Genomic DNA, 27380 nt, shown 5'->3' on the forward strand with positions numbered 1-27380 from the left:
TTGCCTCCGAGTTTCCTGCGTTCAGCTCTCCCTGTGCTGGATACAGAGTGGGAGCAGGGGGAGAGACAGTGAGCTGGGATTTATCATCTGGTGCAGAATTTTGTAAGAAAGAAATCCATCCAGCATCATGCGCCTGTATGACGGGGGAGTGGGGACATTGTTCACGCCTCGGTTATTTAGCTGCCCTGGCTGTACGAGTAAAGTGCCTTGCAAGAGAAGCTTTTGTGTGATTTCCTCAGGAGATGCTAGCTACTAATCAACTAAGCTGGTGGGTGGGTGGTTGGCACTGGTTCAGTGCGGTCGGCCTCAGCCATCTTCAGCTCCCACAGCTTAAATAATAAAGTCTGGGAGCTATGGGAAAGGAGTTGCAATGCGGGGTTAGCAATGGGCAACCAATGAAAGGGAGGCCCCTTCCAGCCCTGCCTTCTTCTGGAGGGACAGGAGAGTAGTTTGTTCTCTTCCTCCCGTTTCTGGAAGGTGTTTTAAAGGTCTGAAAGAAAAGATTTCTTTAGCTGAGGGGGAAATATGATACCCTAAAAAATAAAATAGCTGTAAAAGAGATCATCTTATAAAATGTAAAACGATATAACAGAAGATCCAAGTTCAGGGGTTGGGAGTATACTGGTGGCTTTTAAGGATTTTTAAATGACGAAGTAGCGGTTCCAGCACTTAAGCAGCATTCATCTCTTGGAAGATTGATGGTCTTAAGATATCAAACTATAAAAAGATGAAGACTTGCAGCATACCTCAGGTGATTAAGGATGGAGTGGCTGTCACGGTCATGTTAGTTCCAGTGTATACTTTGATTTCCATTTCCTCTTTTTGCCTCCCCACAGAACCCTTTTTCCACCTCTATCATCTGTAAAATACAGAGTGCACGTGAGGACTACAGTGGGGCTCCTGAAGTGATGTAGAGGAGCAGATCTTGATTAATCCTCCCGAAACCTAATGGGGAAGAGGGGTTTGTCTTGCACCTGTAACAGTAGTTTCTTTGGGAAGGAGCTGCCTTGGCTTAGACGTTTTCATAACTCTCCTCCCATCGATTTGGTTTTGTGTTTCAATTTGTGTATGCCTTGGAGAGGACAAAAAATACGTAATTCTACAGATTTATCAAGCTGGTATCTTTCTCTGGCCCTTAGCTCTTGGGGCTGTCCAAGGTCAATGTTACTCAGACTGTGGTTTATGGCAGTGGGTATTGAGAAAATTTGTTTTACTGTGCTTATTTATTTTATTTTAATATGAAGTGAAACTAAGTGCATTGCACTTTGCTAATTCAATCTTCATTTAATTGTTGATAACTAAAAGCAAATATGAGTGGTTGTAGAAGAGTTTCTTATAAAACGCTTGCATTGTGGATCAAATTGTGTTTCCTCTTCCCCTGGAAGTTACTGTTTTGTTTCCTGGTCTTTAAAATTTTACATTATGGTTGCGTGTGACATGCTTACAAAGAAAGCAACCCTGTCACCAAGGAACACTGCGACAATGTTTAATCTGGCATTTCTAAGTGATGAAGTTAAAGAAGATAAGAATAAAAGCACTGCAATAGCAAAACCTATTTCCAGCTGCTTCTGCATAGAAACAGCATCATATGCAGCACACCAAAATCCTTCCAGTCTTACCTGCTGTCTGTAAACCCAGGAAGAGGCTCCATGTAGGAAGAGGGAAGGTGTATGGATGTTTCTTACTATTATCACTAGGGATAGGTGGTGGGAGGGTTTTCCTGAAGGGTGCCTGTACGTTCTTTTTATGATGGAGAGAAGTGAGAGCATAAAAAATTGTTGCACAGGAGATGCTGGAGCCCAGGGCCTTTCACATTACAAGTCAAGTGAATGTATTATTTAGCCGAGTATTGGGGGCTAGAACGTTAGAAAAGGCTGATATGTGGGAAAGGTGTCCTGTTGTGGCATTTTGTAACCTGAATCAGGGCAGTGAGTCTGTGTAATGGCTGTATACAGAAGAGAGCGAAAGTGGGGAAAAAATCTGAAATAAAGGTGTATTAGCACTAATGTACTAGTGACCTGTTTATGTGTAAAGTAGATACAGAGAAGGAAAAAACCCTTTGGGGTTATATGCCTCATTGATGAGTTATAAATGAATGTATGTGGTTCAGCTTGCATCCCTCCTGCTCCCCTCCTCTACCCTGGCTAGGGTCAGCCCAGGCTGAGTCCAGTGCCATGGAGGGGACTTTGTCTCAGTGAAATGCTGCTGCTCTCTGTTTTCTATTTTTATGGCTCAGAGCAGGCTTAAGTAACACAGTAGTTAGGTCTTCTGGTATTTAGTGCTCTACAGCACCAGATTTTTTTCTTGTTGGGGAATTTTGTGGTGGTGAGAGGAACGGTGAGGAAGTTCTGCAATCTGCTGGGGGCTGCCTTGGCTTAGTGCTGTGTGTTGGACATCTCCCAATGCCATGAAAATCTGTTCCATGACTGACTGGTTGGAAGAACATGGGCGCTCTGTGTGCATACGCAATAGATGGCTGCCCCTCCACAAGCAGCTCTGAGGTTAATGGAAATGATAGATTACCATACAAAACTGTTGAGTGTGAGTATGGCCTCTGAATTGAGGGAGTCCCTGTCTGCACCACTGGTGATCACATCACAAGCTACTTCAAGTGATGAGCTGGATGTTGGGGTGACCAAGGCTTCTCTTGCTGCCATTGGCAGTGTCTGGCCAAAGGTGAACCCCTGTCTCAGCATTTTCCGAAATCCCACCTTTACTGGAGTAGCTGGGCCATTTGCATGTTACAGATAGGGTTATAGCAAGTATTTATATTTATATGTGCTCCAGGCATTAAAGCAGCACAATTTGATTCATGCTTCCTTTATGAACAAAACGCAGGACTAGAACACTGCCCAAAGGTGATAGTAGTAGCTGTTGGAGGAGCTAATGAAAAATTTGGTTTAGGCAAGAGATTTTCTTTTAATTTGCTGATAAACCTCCAAGCTATGTTGTTTCCTCTCTTATTCCAGAATTAGGAGCCATTAACTCCAAACTTCTCTTTCAAGCCTTGCCACTTCATTTTGCTGTTTTGTTTTAGGCAAATCTCTTGGCATGTCCATGCCTCCATTTTTGTCAGTTTTAGAATGAGGATACTTTTTCTTAACTGTCTTCCAGGAAGAACTTGTTCATTGATGCCTCTGAAGGAGAAACTTTTCTGAATATTGGAACAGCTTTTCAATAACTAAATAAACTATTTAAAGGGTCCTCTCTAACTTAGAAAGGGAAATTTGCATGAAGCACTCCATTGTGCCATCTTGTGGTGTCCCCTGTCTTGTTCAGTAAATTAATTTGAAAGGTGCTTCTTTTCTCTTGAAGCATAGCAGATTTATTGCCAGCAGTTCTGATATCTGACCCCACTTTTTTGTAAAAACCCAGTTCAGTTAAAAACTGTTTCCCCTAGCATCTTTTGCTATCCAGAAAATATGGAAGATCATGGCCCATAACAGCTGAGGCGTGACTTTTTAATGCAGTATGACAGCCCAGTGAAAACGTGCGTTTCACGCAGCATGCCCATGGCAGGGCAGAGGCAGGCAGGCTCTCCGTCCGTGGCTCCAGTGAGGGGACCTTGTTGACAAAGCTGTGGCTGACTTCAGGAACGATCAGACACATGCAGCAGAGCAGTCCTTCATTGGGGTGGCTGAGGTTGTTCCTTGTGCTGTAGAGCTTGTCCCCATTTTGGGCAGGAGAGAATCGTACTGATGCAAATAACAGCTTCCCTTACTGCTGAGGGTCTGCTGTGGGATGTGTTTTGTGTAGGTCTTTGGCTGGCTGCACAGGCACTAGCAACTTACGCAAGCACGGGAACATGTTCAACTTGGCTAAGGTCAACTCAGGGAGGGAGAAATTCTGTTTTTTATGTGTGAATGCCAAGAACTGAACTGCACTAATCCTTTCCTGAAGGATCTTCCCCAGTTACAAAAGACTGCTTTAGTGTTGGTGGATAAGTAAGTAGGCATTTGGACCAGGAGTGAATAAGGTTTGTCAATGGTTTTATCATTTATCACTTTAAAAATAGCTGAGACCAAACAATCAGAGTCAAATTCAGCCTCGGATAACTGAGAGGGCTGCGGGTGAAGGTGATGGTGCTGTGAGCCCTGAAGTCAGGGCGGAACAGGACTGCGTTGCTGGTGACAGTTGCTCTGCAGAGAAACCCACCATAGGCCAAGTGATACCACCATTTCAGAAGCAGCATACATGTTCGTGTTGTGCCTGAGCTAATTAGCCCTCCAAAAAGACCTCCAGGATGTCAGCTAGCCTCTTTGTGTGAGGAGGCTCAGTACTTTCAACAGAGACCGCCTCGCTCGAAACCAGCTCTAATATCTCTAACATGGTGCTGAAAGGGGCCTTTTATCTAATCGAACTCAAGTTGCTTCAGGATGGAGCACTTACAACACCAGGCATCCAACCCAGGAAATGAACGGTCGATCCTACAGGGACTGAGAGACTGGATTCTCTAACATGTATTGATTCATCCTTATTTTAACAAACCAAAAACTGTATTAGTGCTGCTGCTTTACATCACGTTCTTATGTGTACATTAGCTATTGAATCAGTAGTAGTAATGGAAAGCTTATGATAGAAAGCATAAAGGAACTAACAAATGTGGAAACTTAAAAAATAATGACGATATTTGGGATAATAGTAATGAATAATCACAAAAATAGGGATGGTATATAAAGAAAAGCGACTGTCTTCTGGACTTTATGGAATTCTCAAAATGATGGATACCTAAAAAAGAAAACCTGTCACAAATGCTTCTTTCCTCAAGTAAATCAAAATGGAAGAGACTGAAGCGGTTTTGAGGCTGATAAAATAGCAGATGCTGGGGGGAAAAGAAACTATGGTGGAAGGAAGGGATCAGAGTGTCTTTTAAGAAGTAAAATAGCAATAGTTGATCAGAAAAGTACTAAGCTTTTTTTTTAGTATATCTGTGTCAATGGGTTTCCAGCAAGAGAAAAACATTTGGCTAATCCATCAATTTTTTTTTAAGACTTCAGCAGAGGGAAGTTTCAAAACATCTGTGCTAGTTAGTGGAGCAAGCATCACACAGCTTCCCGGGGCCCATGAAATGCTGAGGTGGTTTCACTTAGTTTTATATTCAATCAGGAAGCTGTGTACACTGACTGTGTTTTCCACAAAACTCTTTATTTCTGGGCATTTTAAAAAAGGGTAGTAGTGGGGTTTTTTTTAATTTCTTTCATTTGCTTTTGAATTTGAGACCCCTTTAAATATAGGTAAATATAGGCTTGAGTTGCTGTGGTCTGGCTAAATAGATGCAATTAGCACAGAGCTGTGTTGCTCTAATGATCTTGCCAAGGCTGATTGCCAGGTAGGGTGGCTGGGTTAACCCAGAGCAAGCCTGTTAATTTAACTTACAGTGCTAAAATGGGTAATAAGGCTAGGATATGGCAATAAATCATGAAATGCATCTGTATGCTTATGTTTTGTTGATATACTTGCTGAGGATCTGTGTTCAAGTTAATTTTACTTAGTGAAACAAATTATTTATTCTGGTAAATAGAAGATGACCTTACAGGCCATGAGTCGCTGGAGAAATAATTTGCGGGATATGTTTTTGGTGAATGTTTCCAAATTAATTTCCAAATTTTAACTTCTTTAATGTACCTTGTGAGCAGTGTAGGGAGTGTTACGGAATTTGGACTGATAAAAACCTTAAGAAATCATCAACTCGAGTGTGTGAGTAGGAGTCATTTAACATTCAAATGATAATCCTATTTTGTGCTTGAAACAAGGCAGAGTAGGAAGATAGACTGAAGCTACTGTAAACTAAATATAATTCTCTTTTATTGTCCCTTCCATGGAGCAGCAGCCAGGTTATGTAGCCTGCATAAAATTTAACTGGATGTGCTTGCTGCCTTCACATCAGTCACTTGCAAACCTTTTGGCTTACAGGTGTGTTAAAGCATGAATCCACTCCTGAGCCTCTTTCTTTACCCTGTATGTGTTTATCTTTTGATGGGATCATTTAAGTTTATTAATGATTGAATACTACTTGTGACCAAACCAGATTGTTGTGGAGGAATGGAGCTGAACAGGTGATCATTTTCGTATCAGAAGATAAGGTAGGTTATACACTGGGCTCAGCTGGCATTCCTGATGGGTTGTGAGCGAGGGAGCACTTTGTTCAGAGCTGTCCCTGGAATACGGGGTCTGCTCCTCCAAGTCTCTGCTTTTCAAAGAGACTTCGACCGTTGACCACATTGACATTGACCACATCCTTCTCTTGTACTCAAGGTTCCCCGGGTGCAAAATAAGTATAACGGTGGCATAATCTTCTCTGTAAGATGCTTGAGAACTGCTAGAGAATAACTGGTGGCTACTTTTGCTTTTTAGTTTCTTTGTATGAAGAAATTAAAAACTCCAGGAAATCTAGAATCCGCCTATTCATAAAATTCGGCACTCCTGGATACTTCTGAAAGCCCTAGACAATTGTGCAATTAAGTACATACTCGTTATTCATGTCAGAGGAATGCCCAGGGACTTCCTTCACACAAATAGCTCCGTGCTTAAAGGGGGACTTGAACTGTCAGCGTGAAAACACCTCCGGTGCCTCTGCATTTGGCGCCAGCAACGTATTTTGCAAGGGAAGGAATAAGGTGATACATTGTTTTAAGTAGTCTGCAATATCTGTTCTCTTGCCCTTGCAAGTACTAACAACCATGCAGAACCCTATTGACAGAGACGTGGGTGAGCTGATATCTTAATAGCCATTATTTGTTTATGCACTGCAGCCTTATCGAGGAGGGGGAGGTCACAGAAAACTGTTCCTGTTTTGCAGTTTATCCAACAAGTCTCAAGTTGCTTTGGGGTAGAGGCTACTGTGTGGCTAAATGTGAACAGAAATGGTGATGCTAAAATGCAGATGTCACATAAAATTTTGAAAAGATTAAAAAAAATAATCGGAAAGCAGTAAACTAAAGCTGATCCTGTCAAAGGTCACAATGGATACTCATGGATGCTAGCCACTAAAATTGTGATAAATACCAAGCCTCCTCTTGGCCAATTCTGCCATTGTTAATTAAAAAAACAAAACAAAACAAAAACACTAGTCCTGCTGTTGTCAAGATGGGGCATGAATTTTGCAGTAATAGTTGACCTTGTCTTCAACTTTATGTAAAAGTCAGACTCTTACTTGTTTGTTACAGTCTCAACTACGAAAACTGTAGAAACCTCAGTGTTACTGGGTTAGAGGGCTCAGGCTTTTTTGTACCATCTTATTGCTCAAGAGTCATTACTGGCTGAGTGGGGAGTATTGTCTTAACAGCAGTCCTCTCCTTTGTGTGTAAATGCATCTTCTTAAGGTAAGTGGGTACTTCAGCGTTGTTGGTTTTAGCAAGATCACTTTGGGAGCCTTGGTACACCTACCACACGAAGATACACTGACTCGTGCTGTTGGAACATCCTTCTTCAACATAATTGTGTTAGAGCCTTCTGGTTACCTGGTTTGCATTTAACTTTCGTTATTTAGACGGCTTGTGTGTACTGTAATCACGTTAAAGGGACCCTGTCAGTGCTCGTAAAGTAGTTTGAACCCATAAACGCAGGCAAATGTTTTGTAACAGGACTGTGGCATGATTTTCTTGTAACCAGCTGTCCCACTGCGGTGGCAAATGCACGAACACTGATCTCTCTGAAGTTATAGGCTGGTACCTAGAAGGCAAATACGGAAAGGAGCTCTTCAAAAGCTGTCCCTTCCCTGGCTATCTCACTTCTGTACCTGAGATGTGGTGACCAGAAGCAAATTGGGAGAAGCAGAAAATGCAGCTGCTCTGTAGGCATTTTCCTGGTGGTGCAGGTACAGGGAGGGTCCCTGATCACCTACCCCTCCTCAGAGCTGGGCAGCTGGTTTGTGGGTGCGATGGTGGGTAAGGGAAACTCTCCTACTGATAGCGAAGCTTTTCTTGTGAGCACACAGGGTGTGACTGAGGGTGTGACCCTCCCCAGGGGCTCCCTGGAGAGCGATGGGCACCTACTCTGGGGGGCTGCCCTGAGGAGGTGGGTGAGGGAGAGGAAGAAGGTTTTACTACTCTGAGAGAGCAAGCTGCTGTCGGGCTGGGGTAACTCTGGTTGTGCAGTGGTAAAACCCCTCAGGTTGTCCCTTCCCCAGTTTCTGCATGCTGGATTGCAGAAAGCAAACTTGCGATAGGCACAGGAGAGCGGGAGAGACGTATTTCTCCCCAGGGCGTGAGTGCAAGGGGACGAGGCAGGTCGGTCTGACGGGGCCTGGACGCACCAGCTGAGCGGCGGCGGTGGCGTGCCAGCCAGCATAACGGGCCTTACAGGAGGCAATGGTTACTATTCCATAACGCTTTGGCTCTACATCAGTGATAACCAGCGCACTAGGTCTAATGACATCAACCCTGAAACACTCTGCTAATATCCAACACGAGTACAGCATTCGCGCTCTTAGGTTTTAGCAAGACGTGGTTCAGCTGAGATACCGAAGCTGAAATCCAATCTCCGAAGCCTTTGAGCAGCGTTCAGAGCTGGGTGCTGGGTTGCCTTCTCAGGCTGGTTCTCCCTCTCTGAGCGAGGAACATGTTTTGTGTCAACCTGCTTACCTGGAGATGGACACTTATCGAGTAGAACTGGGTTCAGGAGGTTCCAGCTGTGTGAAAAGCTCTGCACGTGCTGTGGGATTTTCCTTCAGACATTCAAATTAAGCTTGTTTCAGTTTTTTGTCTGGAAAAAGATGGAGCCAGCAAGTAGCTAATTCCATAGGCAGGTAAATCAAAAAGCAGTACTCTAGTTTTGCAGAATGAGTCATCCCTTTTGCAAAGCGTAAAATCAGCGAGTGGGATGTGCTGCTGGAGATTGGAGAGGTACTTTTATATGTCATTATATTTTGATTGACAGTAACTTCCGAAATACTTGTTTTGCTCTGTTTTCTCCCCAGAGTCGCTGGTCTCGCTAATCTAATCGCGTTTTTCCATTGACCTTGCTGGAGAAGAAATGCAGGTGGTGTCAATGAGGAATCTTTGCATTGTTATTCTAGAAATACACCAAGTGTGTCCAAAAGGAAACGTTTGCTTGTGGTCTCTTATATTACTAATAACAGCATGTTTATCTTGCATATTTGTGTTATATTTAAGTACATCGTATGTTCCTGGTAGGACTTATTATCCTTGCTTCTTTTTAAAATGTCACTAAGACTATTAGATGTTCTTGAGAGTTTGATTGAATAAATTTCTTCAGTTCAATGCTGTACTAACTAGCTCAGATTGCAGCAGTCTTTTCACTATGCTCTACTGGATCTGAGCCCAGTTTTGCTTCCTTCAGTGTATGACAGCAATGGGAATCGACAGTCACTTACTAAAGGCTTTTGCCCTCTGGTTTCAGGATTTTCCTGGAAAAGAACCTTTTAATAATATTCCTGATAAATTAAATATTTCTTACAGATTCTGTTCTTTTTTTTTTCCTATAGGTGTTGGCATCATGTCGGGCATTTCTTTTAACATCTCGGATTCCCACCAAGGTAAAGCCACTGTGTTTCTATAAATATTCTGGGTGTTTTAGGTACAAATGTAAGCTGCATAAACTAAGTTGCAAAGCTTAGCATATTTTATACTTGTGTATCTGTTAAAATAATAGTAATTGAGGAATGGTATGTTGCATGGTGTTGAGTTACTGGTGCCTCCGTTGGTGTCTGTCTTGAATGGATTTATCAGTTTATATATACTGTTTCAGAGGAATTCTAACTTCCAGAAAGGCAGGTGGGTGAAGAATTATATTGGAAACACCAACTTGAAGAACTGAGATGACCCTGATGACCTTTGTAGTGGGACAGTTTATGTCCAAACAAGCTGCTGGAATTATTGCCTCTAGTGTTTATAATGTCAAATAGGAATATATTTGATTTGGAGACTTGATTGAGGTTTATTAAATTCTGCTGTTTCCTGTTGATTTCTGTGGCTCATTTTGAAAAGCATCTTGCCAACCTGCCTTGCCAATGGCAGTGAATTATTTTTTTCTATTCCTGTGACAATTTGTGATGATTTTTGTAGCAGAGAAAGATAATTTCCGCATGAATGAAAATGACTGATGTGGAAGAACATCTCTTGTACGGCTTGGAATCAGTGAATGGGAATTCGGCATATGTTCTATTTGGCTGTGTTTTACACACATATATGTGTGTGGGTGTGTAAGAGTGTGTGTGTGTATATATGCTTTATAGAAAAAACCAAAACCAAACAGGATCAATAAATGGAATGATTGATACCAGGTTTTCAGTTATGGTCACTGGTAAATGTGACTGTCCCTTACCTATAATTTGAAGATGCTGACTGACAGGTAGGATGACTAGTTTGAATTTCTGTTGAAATTTATTTCCTCCAGTTGATCACCCTGTCCCTGCAGCACAGATATCTTTGATTGTCTGTTGGGTTTTGGATCGCTGTAGTTTGCAACCTGTTTTTAAGACAGGGTTTCATGACTGGTTGCATGGAAACATAGAGCCAGTTGATGAATAGCTCAGACATCAGTGCAATGGCAGCATGATGGGCAGGTGGTGATGGTGATCTTGTTAAATAATAGCAAAGTCATTGTAATTCATCAAGAAGCTCTTGAAGGCTAGGGCTTGATGTACTAAGCAATAACTATACTTCTAGTTTAGCATTACAGACACTTCTCAAAACTCCTTTTGTTAAATGGATTTATTTAATACAAAAACTTGTTTCTGTTTTCATGAAAATATAGAATACGTATGCTATACTAACAAAACTTACTTTAGAGATAACAAATGGAAGAAGGATGATCAGAATAAACTGTGTCTGCTCATGGTTTATGTCAAAATTAAACTTTGTATATCTGAACAATTATTAGGATGCATTTCTTTTCTAGCAGGATTAGTGAAACTTACTGAATTTTCTAAAGTCTGTACTATTTTCAACAGCTGCTCAGAAGCTTTCTGAGCCTGAGAACTTCCAGGCATGCAGTAACTGCTAGCAAGACAGCTAACAACATGCAGCAAAGACACTTTATTCCTCTAGGGAACTCTCACAAAATGGACTAGGCTGAGAGATGGCCAGTTCCGAGCAACTGTTATTATTACATCTGATTCCAAGCTTCACTTTTCCTTAATCAATGCTGTTGAGATGTATCTACCAAACAAGGATCAAAGTGAAAAAGAATAAAGGTTGATTAACTATCATATCAACTCACACAAATATTCTTAGAGCAAGGATATTACAATGGCCACCTCATAACTTTACACGCAGGTCCAATCAGTTCACTTCCACTAATCTAGATGAATTACTAGGAAAGATGTGCCGTACTTAAAGCCTGCTAATTCTTGCTACTGTCTATATAAAACATAGTTGCAACATGAGTAAATGTTAGATGTGCCATCAAGCCTACAGATAAGCATATGAAGTATTTGTAGGAGTGTAATTCAGGATTGTGGGCATATTTCTAGTGCCAACTTTCAGTAAGTTTTGATTGAAAAAATTGGAAACTGTCGAATTAGCTGTCTTGGTAAATACAGGGTCCCTCATAGCCTTTTAAGAGGATTTTTAAAAAATACAATTTTAGGTAATACATGCGATTATGCTTTTTAAAACACTGTAAAAATTGTATCATAATTTTAGGTAGGTGATGTTTAGAATGTATTCTGTATTTTTGCTGCAAAGGGCTGTAAATCCCTGTTTTTAAGTAGAAAAATGAACCAAATGTGAACTATAGAGATGTTGCCACATTTCCTGGTATTTGTTAATTCTAGTCGAAGACTTTTGCAGATTGAATTCTTCAGTAAGTGTAAATTTGGATCTGTGTAAACTTTTTTCAGGAGTAGAAAGGTATTTTTGATTGTGTGTACATACATATATATGTTTGCACATACCAACTATGTTAGCAAAAGCAGAACCTTCAATCTGGTGGGTAAATAATTTGCAAAATAGGAAGGATTTCAGTCAGAAACTTTTCCCTAAAATTTCATTATGATTTGGGTAAACAAATGCTAGATAGTCTCGTGTGTTTAATTTGACTAGCACTGGAGAAAAGGAGCCTTTCACTTCTACATGTGTAGTGTGGCTTACTCCAGTGGCCAACAACAAGACCTGCTATGGATTTTCTTTTTTTCTTTCTGGCTTGAGTGAACTGCATGGGGCCATGTCCTCTCATCACGAAAGACTGTCAGTCTTAGCTTAGAAATAAGACACTGAAGAGGTCTGAAGGGAAGTGAATGTCTAACCCTTGGAAAAATGCAAGGTACTGGTGCGGATGCTGGGAAGATGCTTGCACTGGTTCTGCCTCTCCTGCCTTGGTTCCCTGAGCACACTCGCTTCATAAGCCACCCCTGTGGTCTGAAACTGCCTGTTTGCTCTAGGATGTTGCCCTTGCAGTAGAACAAGTGAAACAAAGCACATGAACACTCCTTAAAAATTTCAGAGTAAAGTTTGGTCAGGTCTTTGATAGAAGTTGGACAGAAATGTCTGAGGGGTGCGTCTGTCATGTGATGCTGTCAAATCATGAGGGCAACTGAGGGGAAAAGGATGCAGAAAACAAGAACAAATAGACAGTAATAACATCTCCAGTCTCTGCAGCTGTGAGTGGATAACGTAGCTAAGTGCTTAAAAAAGGTTCTCTATTTCATTAAATGCCTTAAATTTCAGTGTATTCTAAATCACAACTATTTTAACTGGACTTTTTTGGGCAGCTTCATTCTGCACTAACACTGTTCATAACTACTTATGGATTTGTCAGTGAGACCTTGGTATCTAGGAGCTCTCCCTACTATCTTGCTGCTTTCTGGAAAACTTTTACTTGATTCTTATGGGTGGAAACTGGTATGCTCCTGACTTCTGTGCTGTTGCAGCCTTTGCGGAGACAAGTCTTGAGAGCTGCATCTGCGTTCTGAGCATCCCAGGAGTTGTTCAGGGATGTCGTTTAAAAAGATTGCCACAAATACAGAAATAGAATAATGCAGTGTTTGCCAGTTAGCGTGGGAGCACCCTGATTGTGAAGCTAGGATAAGATAAAACCCAGGAAACTCTGTGCAGTTCAAACAAACTGCTCAGTTACAATGGTTTTAATGATAAAAGGAAATGACCATCCTAATGTCTTGCCCCATAGTTATGATTCAGTCCAAGAGATTTGTTTCTTTCTGCATATCTCATCTGTCAAGATGATTGTCTACGTAGTTGTGAATTCAGATCTTGGCGCATTCCCTGTAGCCCTAGATTTGTCCTTTGAGAAGAGGACTTTCCTGCCTTCTTCTAAGCTTCCTTTTGGATTCAGTATGTTTATCCTTCTGCCCTGCCTATATTGACTGTTGTCCAGATAACCCACTCGGGCGAAGCTAGTGTGTTATTTCCTCTCATATTTTTAGACATTAAAAATTATGTCTAAAATATAAAAGTATGTATAAAAAATTGTGTGTGCATGTCCTTTCAGCTTCTGTGCAGTAAAATTTTTCACATCTGTGATCAATGTAACTAATGAAAGAGCAATAGGTGATGCTGTAAGTATTTAATATTCAGTCACAAGAGTACACATAAGTAGTTTACAGGGTTTACAACATAAGTGATGCTTTTTATAGTAAAATTTTGTCATAAATTTTATTATAAGCTTATGTAATTATAGCTTGCAGTAAAAGGTCCAATGTGGTATTCCTATACCCTCTAATAAGTATTTGAACCTGTAACAAGCCAATGTAAGTGTTCTTTCAGTGTGAAATGCACTTGGATAAGATATTAACAAATACTTAGTGTCAATTACAGAAATGGATGTAAAATAACAGTAGCCTTGCTCAAGGTTTTCTTAACCTCATTGAAAAGTGTAAGTGCTCATTAAAATAAGATGACGTTTACACTAATGTGGCATTTTCTTTTTTAACTACAGTTAGAACTAACTTTCAGCTACTTGGAAATCCAAGGAGTAACTTCCAGTAAACCAGGTCAGGTGAGTGTATTCTAGATAAAAGAGACTTGTTTATGCATCTGTTCCAGTCAAGGAGGTAATGCTTTAACATGCAGGTGTCCCCATCTGGTGAGCACACTGTATGTTTGCATTCTTACATTCATCATGCTTTAAAGTCTTGACTCTCTAAATTCTTACCATTATTGTTAATTTTAGGAACGTATTGTGCAGGTAGGGTGATGATAAATGATTTTTTTCCCCTACTTCGATATGGTAGAAGTTTTTATTTGTCTCGTAAGTGAATATTTTTCTCAGAGATGATAAAACAATGGTGGCTTAAACCAGCAGCTTAATCATCACCACACAAGCTTGAATGGCTCCTGTGGTGTATACCTTTATGGTAAAGCCAAAAGCTACTGCTTACACTGCAGGCAGAAATGGTTTGCTTCCAACTATTCTTGGTGCCATTAGTGTACACAACACAAAATATATTTGACGGCAAGTTATGTGCCAAAAAAAGTGAATGTCAAAGAGAAGGTGCTGAAAAGAAAAATGCCTTTAATACGTTTTTCATTCATAAGATGAACATGTTGACAACATTTGACAGTTCAATTGTATCACAGTCTTCATGTGTTTCATGTGTGTTTGGCTTTTAAAGAGCTTTTTAAAAATAGGAGTCTCTGACACAGTATTTGAACTCTGAAAAGCTTGCATTGTTTAACATGTCATGTTTTTAACCTGGCTTTTGAAGCTTTCCTTAAAGTGGGGGGGAGGGGGAGTGAGGTCCAGATGTTTATTATTTTAATGGGGAGACATTTAGTAAATTCTGTGTGTGTTTTTGTGGTTTTATTTATTTAAGGTACTAAAATGCCATGGTAGCTAATGCTTATTATTCCTGGGGAGGCATAGACAATCACTGTTATAGCAGCATTTACAAGGGATTTTCAGCAGTCTCACTTAGAATACCATTTTCCTAAAATATTTTTTTTGGGGGTTTTGAATGTCTACATTCATTTGTGTTTTAAATGTGTAAGGCTTATAGCTGAAGGCAGGCAGAATCCTAGATCACTGTTTGCAGGGCAAATGGTGGTGTGGCAGTTTTCCTGCAAATAGTGTGTTATATCTGTGAATAGTGTGTTATATCTGTGATAGCTGAAGGAAGTAGTCTTGTGCTAGGCATCTCACAGAAAGCCATGAAGAATTTCCCACTGTAAGATAAGTGAACAAATGGACAGAGTAATATAGGGGAGTGTCGTGTTAATATTGGTGATGGTGAAAAACAGTAGTAACTTGCCCACTCATTCATATTCAGGGAGTGACAGCAACAGGTTCAGAAAGGAGTTGAATTGGTGGGAAAAGGTGTGAAGATTCTTGGTGTGCTTTTGGGATAATACAGCGTCTTTGACGGTTATCCTAGTGATGACCTTAGATGTGAACTGGGAACCAAAAGAGCCCTGGGAATGAGTTTCAATAAAAAACAATCATCTGTAGCATACTACAGAGTGTTCCCTCTCGTACTGTCTATCTACACGTCTCACTTATTCCTAATGTTAGTTTCTTACTGTGTATGTACAGCTCCTCATCTAAGAGTTTATGACTTTGGCTGTGCTAAATATTCTCACTGGAGAACACAGAAACATTACATTGCTTCCTGTGATGCAGCTGAAAGCAGCAGCAGACCTGATGTGTCAGTTATACAGTAATCTGATTTAATTCTGAACACTTAACATATAACAGAGATGGGTTGCAAAAGGCTTTAATTTTCCCCCTTGCTGCAGCATGTATCCCCCATACAGCAGGACGGTTATCTTAGCTGAGTTACTGCTTCATCTGAGCCGAGACAGTATATTACTGTAATGTTTTCTTAAATGGCATAGATCAAAGCATTAGAGCTTTTCAAGAGGATCAGAACCATTAAAGACTTTTACTTTTTGCTGGAGGAAGCAGGCCCTGCTCCTTCAATAGTTTCCTGTCAGGCTGTGCTCACTTCTCCTGGTGTTCTGGGACATGTTTCAAAAGAGGACAATGCTATGAAAAGTTCTTGGTTTTCAGAATGTCAGCTGAGGTCAAGATTCTTTGAAACTTTCATTCCCGTGGGAAGCAGGGCACTGTTAGGAAAAGCAAAGTTTTGAGTACAGGGGTCTTGTACATTCAAGAATAACTTTCAGAAACTTTACCTGGAATATTGTTGTATCATGTCTTAAAGAATAACAGATTCCTACCAGCATGCAAAGCATCCAGCTGGCATTCAAAATTATCTCCTTTTTAAATGGACGTGAATGATATGATACCCAGTTCCTCCCCTCATGCCCTCTTATTGCAGTTGATTATGGAAACTGAGAAATGCAGCATCTCCATGAAGATGGCATCCTCGGAGGACGTGAACGAGGTGCTGGCGCACATTGGGACCTGCCTCAGGAAGATATTCCCTGGACTCTCGCCAGTGTAAGTGTCTTTTAGGGCATCTCTAGTGGCAACAGATTTTGTGGAAAGGGTGACAAGCCACCACTTCTTGTCCATGGGTCTTCCCACCCTGACCTCAGAAATGAACTGAGGTTATGAGAAACACCGTTGAGGCAATCACTAAGCTTTTATGTGGGTATATAACAGAACCAGGAGGCAGTGTCGAGCATAGGGAGGCTATGCATGCTCTATAGGGTAAAAAGAGCCTTTGTTTTGAAGGGGCAAGGCAGTTATTTGGAGTCGTAAGTTTTCATTTTACCTTACTTCCTCTCCAACATCAGGTGTAGCTTAGATTCTGGCTTTTTGTTGTAATTTACTCCTTTCCCCATAAAAAGCTATGCTATTCAGTAGGGTTTTTTGTTTTGGTTTGTTTTTTTCTGTAGAAGTAAAATCTGAGATTGGAGAGGTGGGAAAAGTTCTGTTTATCTCTGTGGCAGTATTATTAACTGCCGTAATGGAGATCAAGCTCTTTCTTCAAAAAGCACACACACATTTGTGAGCAGGTTTGCCATAAGACCTCAGCAACAATGTGAGAAATGCAGGCAAAAAGAGTAAAGTGAAGAGAGGTGCAAGGCTGTGCGTGTTTGGGCATCTGTGAAGGCCTTGAGTCCTATACATGCTTTCTCTGGACTTTCTTGAGAACATTGCTGGAGCTTTTGGTGTAGCTGTATGGGGAGCTTGATTCCCAGAACAGAAATAAAATTTGTTGCTCTCCTCTCAGATGGCATTACTTTCCAAAATGAAGGCATTGAAGTTATGCAGATCATGTAAGACCAGAACAAGCAAAAAGGGGGAAAGAGGTTTCTCCCATTAATATCTTTTATTAATTCTTTCCCTCTGTTTTATGGAATTCTGTAGTTTATGAGGAAATCCTGTCATTCAGAAAAACAGATAGTTTCATTTCTTAAAAGGTAGGAAGGGATTGTGTTTTTGTTTAGGGGAGGAAGAACACTACCAAATTAACAAAGATTGGTGCTGGGTGCCTAGAGTGCAGGGTAGAGGCCACGTGTAGCTACTCAGCATGTTCTGTGACTCTGTGCCATAGAGTCTTTTTACTGCCTAAAAGCACTGTATAAACGGCAGCAGTTCCAGGGTAACCAGTAATACCAAGTCTTTCCCCCATTTTGGGCATCCTTGTGTTAGTTGACGGCCACAAGTCTCCTTAGCTTTTGTGATCCCATCATAGGAAAGACCTCAGTTGCTCCAGTAGTCACAGGGTTAATCATTAGAAAGAAGGAAGGGACAAATGCAACCCCATGCAACACTACAGGCTTGGGGAGGAGTGGCTGGAGAGCTGCCTGATGGAAAGGGACCTGGGGGTGCTGGTTGACAGACGGCTGAATATGAGCCGGCAGTGTGCCCAGGTGGCCAAGGAGGCCAACAGCATCCTGACCTGTATCAGGAATAGTGTGGCCAGCAGGAGCAGGGAAGTGATCGTGCCCCTGGACTCTGCACTAGTGAGGCCGCAGCTTGAATCCTGTGTTCAGTTTTGGGCCCCTCACTACAAGAAGGATGCTGAGGTGCTGGAGCGTGTCCAGAGAAGGGCAGCAAAGCTGGTGAGGGGAAGAAGACTTCCTCAGAAGACTTGTGCTTGGAGCACAAGTCTTCTGAGGAGCTGCTGAGGGAACTGGGGTTGTTCAGTCTGGAGAAGAGGAGGCTGAGGGGAGACCTTATCGCTCTCTACAACTACCTGAAAGGGGGTTGTGGTGAGGCGGATGTTGGTCTCGTCTCCCAAGTAACTAGTGATAGGATGAGAGGAAATGGCCTCAAGTTGTGCCAGGGGAGGTTTAGATTGGATATTAGGAAAAATTTCTTCACTGAGAGGGTGGTCAGGCATTGGAACAGGCTGCCCAGGGAGGTTGTGGAGTCGCCATCTCTGGAAGTATTCAAAAAACGTGTGGATGTGGTGCTTCAGGACATGGTTTAGGGGACATGGTGGCGCTGGATTAATGGTTGGACTTGATGATCTTGAAGGTCCTTTCCAACCTTAGTGATTCTGTGAAATAAACGTTATTCCTGCTGTGTGGCATCACAATGTGTGTGACTTTTAGGCAGAGAAGTGAGTTGTATTAAAGATGGTAATTCTTCCTATACACTCATTTAAAATTGTACTTGAGATAAAGAAGATTTATGAATGCAAAAATACTTTCAAAGTCATGAATTTTTTTTTTTTTTTTCCCTTTTGCATCTAGGAGGATTCTGAAAAAAGTAACTATGGAGCCTTCAGAAAGACTGGCTAATCTCCAGGCCTTGTGGGACAGTCAGACAGTGGCAGAACTTGGACCTTGTGGTGAGAATGAATTTAAAGACTCAAATAGGAAAAGAATTGCAGTGTTAGGAAGTTTAATTCTATTTCTGTCAGAAGCTTGTAAAGGTGTAATTAGTTTTAAGGTGTAATTAGTATGGAGCAGACTTCTGATTGGTAGGTGAAGGCACTATTTTAGTCTTTCTTGCAACCTGCCGGGCAAAGATAGGGTACTCTCAGTTTCTTTCAGCAGCACAATGGATGGTCTTCTGAGAGAAAAAGAGAGTGCGTTTTGAAAGACTGGATCTTTAAGTATAAGTATTAAAGTATTCTTTTAGGTGTTTGTTTGCTTGTTTCACTATTATGTTAAATACTCTCTTGGGTTTTTAGGAGGTTTTTCACAGATGTATGCCTGTGTTTGTGATTGGCTTGGGTTTCCCTATAGAGAAGAAGTACAGTGGGTAAGTACATGTCTTGTTCTGGAGCTCTTTTCAGCTAACTGTACAAATTATGAAAGAGCAAGTAAATCATAGTACTTGGAAAAAAGTGACAGTTCGGTAAAGATGTCATGTATTTTTAACAGGATGTTGATACAATTTATCTGACACAAGATACCAGAGAGTTGAATTTGCAAGACTTCAGCCACCTTGACCACAGGTAAACAATAAGCAGTAATCATGCTAATATTTTGCAAACTTTTCTTGTTCCCCCTTGCAATAGGGTTTGCCTGCCCTTGCTAAAGTGGGATTACTTGAATGTGTAGACCTCTGAAATGACCATCTGTAGCATTTCAAGTTTTCAGCACAAAGCTGCTGTTTTTGCATGAAAACCCCAGGAGAGCACATTTCATTGAGGAGCCTGAGAAGATAAATATATTTTGCTATTGGAAGCACTCCAAAAAGTTAGCAGACAGATACTTTTCCTGTGGTGGCGAATGTAAGAGCTGAAATTCAGCAGAGAATACATGCAACTACATCTGGTGGGCAAAGCAAAAAAGGAAATTATTTTTACTTATACAGACTCTTTTTCTCATGGTATGCACAGTAAAGGAAATCATTTTTGTCAGCAAGTCAATAGAAGGTTTAAGTTGTTCAGCTGAATCCCAGCCAGTAGTTTCTCCACTTGCAAATAGATGCTATCAAAAATGTGTACTTCCAGAAAGGAGCTAATTGAGTGTAATTTTACTATGAGATGCTAAAACTTAGCTAAGTGTTGTATTTTGTTTACTGAATTTAGCTGGCTGAGAAAATTGGATTCTGAGAAAGTTGAATCTGAAGATATTTAAGTAGGAGGAAATGGGAGGAAGTCTTAACTAAAATCCATTCTTATACAAGGAGTATGACAAATTTAAGAAACTGTAAATAAGATAGAGAAAGCATTTGTTTCTTGGGAAAGCCCAGTGGAAGAAATAAGAATCTGTCAGAGTACAATATTAAAATACAACAGGAAGTCTGGACTTGGAGTTAGGTAAATAAGAGTATTTTGCCACAGCATTCTTCGTAGCTTTAAGCTATCTAGTGTGTAAACTCACAAAAACCCTCACTCAGATACTTAGCTTCTGTGATGGGTTTTCACAGGCTGCACTGAATCCCATGGCAAAGTTACTAAGCTGTGCCTGTGTTGACTAATTCAGAAGTAACTTGAACAAGACTATAGGGCTGCGACTAGTGGGTGATGGATGTAGCCAAAGACTGTTTGGTTGATTAAGCTTTGCTGAGAGCAGATGAGGAAAGGAATACTATTCAGCACAAGCAAATGTGGGACAAGAACGTAAGAATGCTTTAAACATATTGCAGGGTGGAAGTGGTGAGAAGACCATGGGCCGTTCTTGGGAAAGTGACTTACAAATACCCAGGTTCAATAGAAACAAATATTTGAACAATTTATTGGGAGTGAAAAATATTACTTACTAGCAAAGGGTAGGTAGAGGAAATGTTTTAAGTATTTAGAATATCTCAGCTGGTTCAAATGAGTTGTCTTTTGGAAAAAAGAGTAACGGGTTTGTTGCTTTACAGGAGCTTTTCAGTGAAGTATACCTTACAAAATTGACATCACTGAGGAAATACATTTGTGTTGTTAATAAAAGTTTTTATTAAATGTCTCATGATTGTGTAGTCCAAAGATTCAAAACAATTTTTGAGCTATGTACATGCTGTGGAATCCACCTTGTGCTGGGAGTTTCTGTGTGTTGAGGACTGAACTGAGAAAAAGGTTTTGGATCAAAATTTCAAGAAAACTGAATTTTTTAGGAAGCCAAAACCTTATATTATTAATTAAAAATACAAATTAGGATTCAAGATCCCAGTTAATTCAAGAATGTATGCTATTGTTTTGTGATATTCTTAACACAGTGAGAATGCTGTAAATTAACAATACGCCATCATGCTTTGGATTTTGAGAGACTGTTGTATATCTTGTCCACGTAATTTTGGGGATTGCTGAAACTATATGTACAACATGTTTTGGAGTAGCTCTGAAGCGAGGTACAATGAGTACACCAGTTCTTTAGATACAGGGACTATGCATTGCAAAAATAAACAATTTGTGTTTTTCCTAGTAAAGCGTTTCTGTTAGAGGTCAACATAAGATGACATCAATTATAGATGAATTTAAGTACCCAGAGTGTGGGACACTTAGAGTGCATAGCATGGCTTGCCACATGGGAACATGACTTCTGAGATTTTATCTGAAGTTATGTTGTGCTGCAAACCATATAATTGTTTAACAACAAAAAAAAAGAAGACTCAAAGTGAACAGGGTTTATTTAACTTAGAAGCATAATTTTAATCCGTGTAGCATATGTTTTAGCATATTTGGACATTAAAAAATTGTCAGAAGAGTGTGATTGGTTGGATTTTTTTTTTTCTTTGCAGTGTTCAGATTTTTTGCCATCTTAAATACACTGGGGGACAGAGATGTTGAAAAAATGTGAAGGCATTAGCGAAGCTTGAATGTTGTTAAAGCTTGGAGAGATTTTCTGCATTCCAGAAGAACACAACCTGTTTTCATTTTATGATGGCACAGACTTTCATTTTGTAAATCTTACTTTATTCTGGATGGTAGTTTAGTACACAAACTAATAAATATAAGCAACTCAATGTAACTCAATGAGGGAAAGTTATGAGAAGGCCCTGCTTTTGGAAATGGTCGATAATGTTCTTTCATAGCATATTACAAAAGAATTTAGATTATTGTTAGTACCATATCTGAAATTTAATAGAATAAAGTGAATAAAGCAGTATATAATTTTGAAAAGGAAAACTCAAGTAGCAAGTGCAGTGAGGTTAGGCAAGCTCAAACCAAGAGAAGGAGTAGAGGTAAATTCCTAAAGGGTCCTCATTGGTCAGAAGCACCTTAAAACATTTGAACAAAATGAGAAAAGACTAAACTATATAGTTTTTCCTCAAAATCAGATTGTAGAATCTGATAAAGCAAAGTTTCTAGACAGTAAGGCTACTGCAGAATGGGCAGAGGTTCCACTGTTCAGACAGGTGGGGAGGAAGGGCGGTGGGGTGTGTGGGTTAGCAGTTGGTGCTAGTGAAGCGTGCCGATACCTGTGCTTGTCTAGGGTTTGAGCAAACAGGCCTTGAATACTGAGGCAGACAAAAGTATTTAAAGATTACAATTTTCAAATCAGCTGGGTCGATTTGTTTTAAAATACTCCTGTCCTGATGCAGCAATGTTGCTTTTACTTCTTGAAATTGTAATGGTTTTCCCACTAACTCTGAGCACCCCCTGTCCTTCAGCCATCTCCCTCCGAGGCCTGGGGAGAAGGGGATGCCCTCAGGCAAGTTCTGCCTGCAGCCACTCTCCTGCCCAGAAGGTACTGAGCTCTTGCCAGCCCTCCAAACTGGCTTACCAGCTCCCTGTTAGTGTAAGTGCTTGCAGCCAGTGATCCCCAACTGTTGTCCCTCTGTTCCTGTGGAGGAACTGGTGCTGCTGCTGACAGCTGAAATACATCTGCTGGTGGTGGCTCCTGCCTCTTTTGGGCATGGTGGTCCACAGCATGAACAGCTCTGCTCCACCGGTGTGACGGTGGTACTGTCAGCCTGTCCAACGTTTGCCCTGCCACATTCACCATCAGCTGTGGCTGACTGGCTACCACTGGGCAGATACACCGAAGATACACCTGAAAAATGACTGTTATGTTCATTTCACTTCCAAGGCGAAAGGTACTGGCGAGAGGGACATCAAAGCTGCTAATTCACTACCTTCTTGCTCATCGCTCCAGGGGAAGGGAAAGGAGGAACAAAGCTCTGTGTGGACACTTGTTAGTCCATAGCGAGGTTCCTGCCTACCTTGCCTAAGGGGAAAATACCTCTGTGTTGGTTCCCCCTGCACTAACATTTCACTAGTCAATGCTTCACATGGAGATAGTGTGTGTGGAAACAAAAACAACGTGGTAGATGGAAATAATTCTGTACACTTCATGAAGCTGATAAGACTCCACTGTGCCAGTGGAAATGAATTCACCAAGAGACTTGATGTGTGCTGTGAACAAGATGGAAAACAGGCTTAATCCTTGAAGGGCACCACACACTAGTTCTTCTGCAGGAGTGTGAAAGCAGTCTATTTGCATGAGCTTCACAGTTCGTGGGCTACAGTCTCTTGCTGCAAAACGCTGGAGCTTCTTACTGTTACCTTAGTGATGGGCTTGTGCTTCCAAATCTAGCAACTGCTGTTCCCAGTATAGCCTGCTGAAGGCTTGTCCATATGATTTTGCCTTGTCTCCTGGCTTTCCTACACGTTTAACAACCACCCTGAAGTGTCTAAATGTTCGTGGAGGAAAAGTGAAGGAGAGGAAGAAGGAAAAGGAAGATGTGAGAAAGTTGCTGCTTGTTTAGTGCGGATTTGTACCTACATATGTCCTGAATGAAAAGCTGAGGGGCAGCAGGTGGGACTAGCTTATAAAACCCAATATTTCTAAATTTCTCCCTGCAAAAACTGAGGCTCAAATGACACTATTTTGCTGGTCGGCTAAGTTCATATATGTTACAGCTCTTCTATAAAGACAAGGAGTTTCTAAGTAAAGTCCAAGTGTAGGCGTATATATGTATTTAATACGTTGTGTCAAAATGATCCAAGTGCTGTGCTGCTAAACACTATGCTAGTGCTTGATGGATGATTCTGCTGGGTGGGGGTAGTGTACAGACATGACATTTATCAACGTCTGTTACTGGAGAAACTTAACAGAGGGAGAACAGATCACATTAAGAGGCTTGGAATGAAGAAAATGGGAATAATTTAGAATTTCATTTGTGAAATCCCTTTTACAATGAAGGAGGGTTTGTGCTGAAAGTCGCATTATCCTTTTGCAGGTCTCTTGCTTCCTCAGGGAATTTAACTATAGAGATGAGACAAGGAGGTGTTCTCCAGAAGCATTCAGTCATGGAATGATATTAAATTATCAGACTGCCAAAAAGCTTTTTAGCGTCATGCTCAATTATAATTAGAGGTGATTATGAAGCTTAAATATGTCACAGGCTGAAGAAAAAGTAATGCTAAAAGTAGGAATGGCAGCCCAGACAAATTCCTGGTTTAAAAATTCATGCTAGAATGGATGTCATTTGGCCAGTGAAAAATTTGTATTGAAATACGAGAAAGACACACAGCTGCTGGTGATGCTCGTTTTTTAGAATGCAGAGCTTTCTGTAATGGGGGTGGTAGGCAATTAGCATTGCAAAAGCATGGGGAGTTAGATGTGGAAGAACACTTAAGAGATTGTTTGGAATGACCAAAGCTGACAGTTTTATGAAATGTGTGTAAAAGTGTTTTTCTTTTTCTAGAGACTTAATACCTATAGTTGCTGCTCTCGAGTATAATCAGTGGTTTACAAAGCTGTCCTCCAAGGATCTGAAATTAGTAAGTAATAAATTGAAACAGTATACCTGCTCCTACCAGGCTGTGCTGTATTTTAGAGCGTGCTAATACATTTTTCAAGGTGAACTTTTTTAGGCAAGTGCAACTGGGCAATGTATTGAAATTCTTTTCCCCTTAATCGTATCCAGAAAATATAAACTGTTGGATATTTAATTCATGCCATAGAAATGCTGCTGAGAGTCAGGTCTTCTCAAAATTTTAAGTGATTAAAGTTTGAAAACTTTGGGCAATAGCAGTAGCCCATAAAACTACTTTGTTAGGCATTGCTAGCTCCCCCAAACAATATTGTGTGACTAAATGGGAAGCTAACTCTAAAGCAGCCAGAAATCTCAGTTGCTTTTTGGAGCTGGAACAAAAATACGAGGATTCTGGGGTTTTTTTCTCACATATAAAAGCAAGTTTTTGCTCTTAATTTTTATTGCAACTTGATGAATTTTTCTCCCAGTTGTCTGAAGCTAACCCTGTGTAGTAATAAATACTTAGTGACGTGCGACATTAATACTCTTTCACATCACTTTTGTTTCTGAAAAGCAAAGGGGGAAAATCTAATCAAGTTGGACTACTGAATAAAGCGCCAAAAAATCAGTAATTAGATGACTTTTTAAATATATCAAAATATACTGTTTCTCTAAACTTGAAAGTTTATAGGCACAGGTGGAGTTAGTGATCTGAGAAATTGCTTTCACACTTACATGCAGAAGCTTTTGTCCTTAAAAATGAAGGTTGAGTCTCATCTTGTTTAAATTGATGCAATTTTATTGATCTGAAAATGCTCTTATTGCATTCCTAAGCTATCATTTTCCATGAAAACTCAGTATAAACTAGCTTATGTGATTCTTGGCAGAAAAGTAGACAAAATACTTTTCTTTCTAGGTGGGACATCTTACTCAAAATTATGCATGGAATGAAACGGAGGGTATTTTTAATCCTGTTGTAGTTTGCTGTTAAAATCACCATTGTTAAAAGATACAATGCAATTAATCAGTTTCTGCCTCACTGAAATGAGGTAGTTTGTTTAGTTAGAAGACTGGCTGGTGTAGTTTGCTTAGAACAAGAACTGGCTGTGTTATCTGTCTGAGATATTTTCACATGAAAGTTTTTTGGTATTCTTAGAAACTTTCTGTGGAAAAAAAAACTTCGTCAACCTTGAAAATGCACCAATTCCTTAAAACAAACAAAACAAAAACCTTTATCTTCCACACATTCAATTTTCAGTCAAATCCACCAGGAAAATGTAAATTGTTGGACAGTAGATCTGTGCCATAGGAACACTGCTGAGGGTCAGTATGAGGTCAGACATATCCGGAGGCCATTGAATGCTTTGTGCTTCATGAGTCCTGCTCTGACATTGTGTTTGATAGATGGTATCCATAGTGTTTTTATAGTACATGCATGAAACTTTCCACTTGCAATCACACTGCTGTAGAAGCATTGTGATAATACTCTGAATTATTGAAATATGGAAGGCAAAGATAGAATTGGGAAGATGGCTGAGTTGACAGGCTTTAGAAGAAAGTTGTCGTCTTTACTGTGTAAAGGATTAATAAGATTTTATGTGTCTGGTAGATCAGGGTTTTTTTTTTCTTTTTAGGAGATTCAATTAGTTTAATATTTAAAAACTCCTAGAAAATGTCAGACTGTCATTAGACACAGAGATGTCCCAGGTATGGATGTGATGTTTTTAAAGGTAGATAGCAGAATAGTTTTAGCACTTCATGATCAGAACTGAAATTCAGCTTTGGACTTCACATGAATGTTTGGTTAGTGCATGCTGTGAAAGAAAAGAAAAAAAAAAAAAGGCAAATCCAGAAGCAAAATAAAAGATTATAATAAGAGGTGATGAGGTGCAGAGTTCACTGTATGGCTTTTGAATCATTAAGGTTTTATCTGAATGAGCACAGCAAACAAACTCTTCTGTTGTCATGTTTTGTTCATGGTACTTGCAAATGTCCATGCAAATTCTAGAATCCAGTAACAGTAAGATCATGAAATGGGATTTTTTTCTATGTAGGTTAGGAGAATTCATACTGAAATACACTGACCCTTAAGCACTAGTCCTTAGCAGTGTTTGGAGGACCTGTAGCTAGAGTGCTTTTCTTCTTGAGGGTTTTTTGTTTTCTGTTGTGTGGGGTTTTTTTGTGTGGGTTGTTTTTTTTTTTTGTCTGCCTTATAACATCTTTCTGTATGTTTAGTTGTCATTCTTGGTCAGGCTTTATTCTCCTTTGCACTAGTTGCCACTTTCTTCAGACGGATTAGCATGCATATGAACAAGGTTTCTATAAAAATTAAGTGAGCATTTTTTTCTGAATTACAGGTTTTGGATTTTTTACTATCATTATAAAAATTCTGCCCCCTGTGATTAGGTGGCCTGCTTCATAAATGTCTCTTAGTCTGCCTCTCGCTTCCCTCAGTCTTTTCCAGAAGTCCTCTGTTGCCCTCTGACTCTGTCTCTGGGATGTTCCTGGTATTCTTACTTATTCTTTATGTATGACAAAAAACTGATCATGGCTTGGATCCCATTATGCTGTACAGCTTATAACTCGGTAACTGTCCCATGTTTGTGTTTTTTAACACTGTTCTGTCTTTTCTGTGGCAGTCCACTGATGTCTGTGAGCAGATACTGCGAGTGGTGAGTAGGTCCAATCGATTGGAAGAACTGGTATTAGAGAATGCCGGGCTTAGAACGTAAGTAATTCTTTTGAAATGTTGCATTAGTTACTGCTTACTCCCAGCAAAAAGGATGTGTCTTAGCTAGAATAAGCATTAAAAAGAACTTGGGCTCTGTGTCTGCCTTGTTCTGAGGAGCCTGTAGTCATGAGTTCTTCATCAGGTTTTTTGGAGGTTCCTTATGTCCAAGAAATCCCTTTAAACTGGTGATATTTAAGGTTCTGCTTGGAGAGTTGGGTGGAGGAAAATG

At 40.3% G+C, this 27380-nt stretch overlaps 1 protein-coding gene across 2 annotated transcripts in view; it reads left to right on the top strand.

Moving 5' to 3' along the window:
• The window catches only part of CARMIL1 (capping protein regulator and myosin 1 linker 1), a gene marked incomplete at its 5' end in the record, with an annotated part of 195347 nt that overhangs the window by 69336 nt on the left and 98631 nt on the right, over window positions 1-27380 (top strand). For both annotated transcript variants that reach the window (XM_082015322.1, XM_082015323.1), the window contains 8 exons: window positions 9446-9496; window positions 13858-13917; window positions 16199-16320; window positions 18531-18628; window positions 18974-19044; window positions 19167-19240; window positions 24370-24445; window positions 27060-27148. In XM_082015322.1, coding sequence (XP_081871448.1) covers window positions 9446-9496; window positions 13858-13917; window positions 16199-16320; window positions 18531-18628; window positions 18974-19044; window positions 19167-19240; window positions 24370-24445; window positions 27060-27148 — 641 coding nt within the window. The remainder of the gene's footprint in view (window positions 1-9445; window positions 9497-13857; window positions 13918-16198; window positions 16321-18530; window positions 18629-18973; window positions 19045-19166; window positions 19241-24369; window positions 24446-27059; window positions 27149-27380) is intronic.

The sequence above is a fragment of the Phaethon aethereus genome (genome assembly GCF_964289735.1).
Source record: "Phaethon aethereus genome assembly, chromosome: 2".
Taxonomy (NCBI): domain Eukaryota; kingdom Metazoa; phylum Chordata; class Aves; order Phaethontiformes; family Phaethontidae; genus Phaethon; species Phaethon aethereus.